Here is a 3,809-nt window from a genome sequence, read left to right on the forward strand (position 1 = left end):
CCTTCGGGAGGGAAGGAGGACACAGCCTCTATTAAAAATCATAATAAAGAGGTGTCCACCTTCAGAACTGCACTGCAGAGGGAGGCAGGCATGGTGCCCAGGGCACAAAAACTAAGGAGACACCCACCACAGATAAGTCAGCCTGAGGGTTTGGGCATGTTTAAAGATGGCAGTGGGCTGGGCATGGTGGCTCATGCCTGTAATCCCGGCACTTTGGGAGGCCGAGGTGTGCGGATCACTTGAGGGCAGCAGTTCGAGATCAGCCTGGCCAACATGGTGAAACCCCATCTCTACTAAAAATACAAAAAAATTAGTGGGTGTAGTTGTGTGCACCTTTAATTCCAGCTACTTAGGAGGCTAAGGCAGGAGAATCACTTGAACTCAGCAGGCAGAGGTTACAGTGAGCCAAGATCACACCACTGCATTCCAGACTGGGTGACAGAGCAACTCTGTCTCAAAACATAATAATAAAAAAAAAAAGATGGCAGTGGGAATTTTTTTTTAGTTTTGAGGATTTGTTGCTACAGTTTTTGTGGAGGACAAAAGAAGCCTTTACAACACAGGATGGAAAGCAGGGCAACTTCCTCCTCAGCTGTCTTCTCTAACAAGAAGACACACTGCCCAGCCTGGGCAACATGACGAAACCCCCATCTCTACAAAAATTAGCTGGGTGTGGTGGTGTGCACCCATAGTCCTTGGAGCACTGCAACCTCCGCCTCCTGGGCTCAAGCGATTCTCCTGCCTCAGCCTCCCAAGTAGCTGGAATTACAGGCACACACAACTACACCCGAACAAGCCTCAAGCCTGCTCAGAGCCCCATGTGGTTCAGATGGTGGCGGCACTTTCTAGGAGCTCCCAGGGATCTGTGAAGTGGGGTGGCAGGAGGATGGCCTGGCACTGGACTGGCCAGGATGCCACCAGGGACCTCTGTGCAGGTGGCCCAGGCAGCCAGGCTGGTGGAAGAAACTCTCCCGCAGGGGCTGCCGGGGAGAAATCGCAGGGAAGGCCCTGCCTGGAGTCCCAGATGGGGATGCCCACCCTGAGCTGGTGCCATCTGAGTTACCTTTCTAGCCAGGCCCCAGCCCAGTCAGGACCTGGCGCCATCAGGGCATTTGGGAACATGGAAACAGCACTCACCCCACCGGCCACCCCTCACGACTTAAAGCCTCCTATGGCCTCCTCGTGATGTAGCACCTCAGAGCCCCGCCTCGCCCAGCCCCCTCCCCTGCACCCTCAGCTCAGCCCTGCTACTGGGTCGCCCTTGGTTCAACCAGGCAAACCCTCCTCCTCCTCAGGGCCCGTGTGCCGTCTCCTCTGTCTGGAAAACTGATGCCAACACTCCCGGGCCAGGTCAAATGCCATCCTGTGCCCCTGCGGTGCCAGGGGCTTCCTCTTCAGAGCAGCTGCTTAGATGTTAGATGTCCCTCTCGGCCGGGTCACCTCCCCTCCATGCCCCCAGTAATGGAGGGGACAGGAGGACACCCCCAGGGGCTAGTAGGACTGGCTTGGCCTTTGTCCTCCTGGAACCACTCTATGTGGGGTGGCGGTGACAAGTCCAGCTTGGTGAGAAGGCCAAGTCTTCCCACAGGAGCATGTCGAGCAATCTGGGCCCGGAGGAGGCTCTGTGTGGGTGACACCAGAACCCCTGTAAAACCTGCAGAGACACATCACCCCTCCCTCAGGCAGGACCCACCACCAGCGTGTCAGGGCCGGGGACCCTGAAGTGGGAAGACTTGTGTCAGCTCCTGTGAGCATCCACTCTGCAAGCGTAAGGGCATGAGGTGGGAACCAGGGGGCTTCCCAAGAGAGGTGCCCCCCTGGAGCTTTTGGCCTGGGAGGTACACAGGCCCCGCAGCCCAGACCTGCGAGAGACAGGAGGCGACACTGGAAGGGACCACTGCCTTTATTGCCTCTGTGCTGGGGTCCCAGCCTGGGCTTCAGAGGCCTCTGGGGGCAATAGGTGACCCTGGGCCCAAATTATTGCTACTTGGCCAGGTCGCCTTGGGGCTTCCCATAGTGCCCTGAGAATGGGTGGGGTGAGGGCATGCAAATGATAAGAAAATGGCATGCAAACCAACCCAGAGGCCTCTGGCACATCCATGGGTGCTGGAAGAGTCAGAGCCTAGTGGCCTGGGAGGGCAACAGGGGCACCCAGGTCCAGCCCAGCCTCAGGGGCAAGGTTTGAGGGGTTGGGTCCCTGAGCATCAGCCCTGCTTCTGCTGCTAGCTGGGAAGGAGCAGAAGCCTGGCCCCAAGACAGCGGGAAGAAAGCAGGACCCTTGCTAGGCAGCCAGATGGCCCAAGGCCCACCCACACAGGGACAGAACCTGCCCTGGGTCGCTCAGCCAGGAGGGACCAGAATCCAAGTCTCCTGAGCCAGGCAGAAGCCAAAGTAGCTTGGAGGCTGAAGTGACAAACAATAAAATACATGGATAAATAAATCAATAATAAATAGAAAGCAAGCAGCCCAGTCCCTGATCCCTGGGCTGAGAGCCCTTCCACCAGGCCCAGGTCCAGGAGGAGGCAGGCCCTGGTCTTTGCGTTGGGTGGGCTGGCCAGGGCAGAAGGCTCCAGAGGGAGGGAGGCAGGGTCCCGGGGTCCTCGGCGTGTGAAGGTCTGGCTCAGTTGTTATTCATTATCCACCAGGAGGCTGGGAAGAACACAGTGGTGAGGGTGTCCGGAGCCCGCAGGTGGTCGATGAGGACGCGCTGGAAGGCCTTGCTGCAGGGCGACTGCTGGTGCCTTCTCCAGGAGGCCTCATCCTGCCAGAACTCATACAGGGTGAAGGAGGCACCGTCCGGCATCTTCTGGGCAGACACATGCAGACAATGGCTCTGGGCCCCTGTGAAGTCCACATAGCAGCGCAGGGCTCGGTGGAAGTCCTGCAGGCCTTCCTCTGCCACCTGGACCTGCCTCTGGGCCACGAGGATGTGCGAATCAGGCCCCTTGGCCAGGTCCTCTTCATGCAGGGGTTCCAGCCGGGGGGCCTTGCACTCGAGCTGGTCGATGAGCTCCTGGATGCGGTTCACCTGGAGCTGCCACTGCATCTCAGCCTCTGAGCTGTGCCCTGTGTCAGAAGAGCCGGGGGACCAGGTGGATGACCGGCTGACGCTCCTCAGGGCCCGGCGTCCTGTCCGCCGGCTGCCGGAGGGCCTACTCTGCGCCTCCACGCTCTCTGCATCTGACCGCCAGCCACGGGCCTGGGCCTCCAGGGTATCTGACGCCCCCTCCAGCGAGCTCTGCAGGGCTTGCAGCTGGCTCACCGTCTCCCGCAGCAGGAAGCGCGTCACAAACTGGTCCACCTTGGAGGCTCTCTCGTACGCCAGCTTGGTGGCATCCATGGCAGCGAGCACTGCACGGTTCAGCGATTCCAATGCAGCCAGCACCGGCCGGTAGACACCCAGGTGCTCTGCGAAGTAGTCACACAGTTTTTCCGTTTCTAAATTGTCGGTAAGATGCCCATCAATGCCGCTGAACAGTTCCTGCAGCTCCCCCGGGCTGAGAACCCCATCAGCAAAGTAATTCTGGAATTCCTCAAATGAGAGCTTCCCATCATCATTCTTGTCTGCTCTGCGGAAAACGTCCTGGAAGAGCGCGTGTCCGGCGGGCCCGGGGTCTGGCGCGAGCTGCGGGTGCCGCGGGGGCTGGGGCGGGGGCTGGGGCTGGGGCTGGGGCGCGGGCGGCCGGAGCAGGCACACGGTGAGCAGCCCCACGCACGCCATGGCGCCGCCGCCCGCTCGCTGGGGCTCGGCTGCGGTTGCTCAATGTTCAGAATGTTTACTGAAATCTATTTGAACACTGACATAATAT

The 3,809-nt window shown here is 59.4% G+C and overlaps 1 protein-coding gene across 2 annotated transcripts; it reads right to left on the bottom strand.

Annotated features, from left to right (window-relative positions):
- Positions 1-1,885: 1,885 nt before the first annotated feature.
- On the bottom strand, positions 1,886-3,755 carry LOC112617788 (N-terminal EF-hand calcium-binding protein 3-like). Of its 2 annotated transcripts, none has more exons than XM_025374471.1 (2): positions 2,987-3,755; positions 1,886-2,914 (listed from the first exon to the last, which is right to left on the bottom strand). In XM_025374471.1, exons 1-2 carry the CDS (start codon positions 3,719-3,721, stop codon positions 2,621-2,623), a joined length of 1,029 nt encoding a protein of 342 aa, XP_025230256.1. In that variant the 5' UTR covers positions 3,722-3,755; the 3' UTR covers positions 1,886-2,620. The 2 variants fall into 2 exon arrangements, with proteins under 2 accessions (XP_025230256.1, XP_025230255.1); XM_025374470.1 differs by having other exon boundaries at positions 1,886-1,943; positions 2,580-3,755.
- Between the last annotated feature and the right edge of the window lie 54 nt (positions 3,756-3,809).

Source organism: Theropithecus gelada, unplaced genomic scaffold (assembly GCF_003255815.1).
Source record: "Theropithecus gelada isolate Dixy unplaced genomic scaffold, Tgel_1.0 HiC_scaffold_4287, whole genome shotgun sequence".
In the NCBI taxonomy this organism is placed as follows: Eukaryota; Metazoa; Chordata; class Mammalia; order Primates; family Cercopithecidae; genus Theropithecus; species Theropithecus gelada.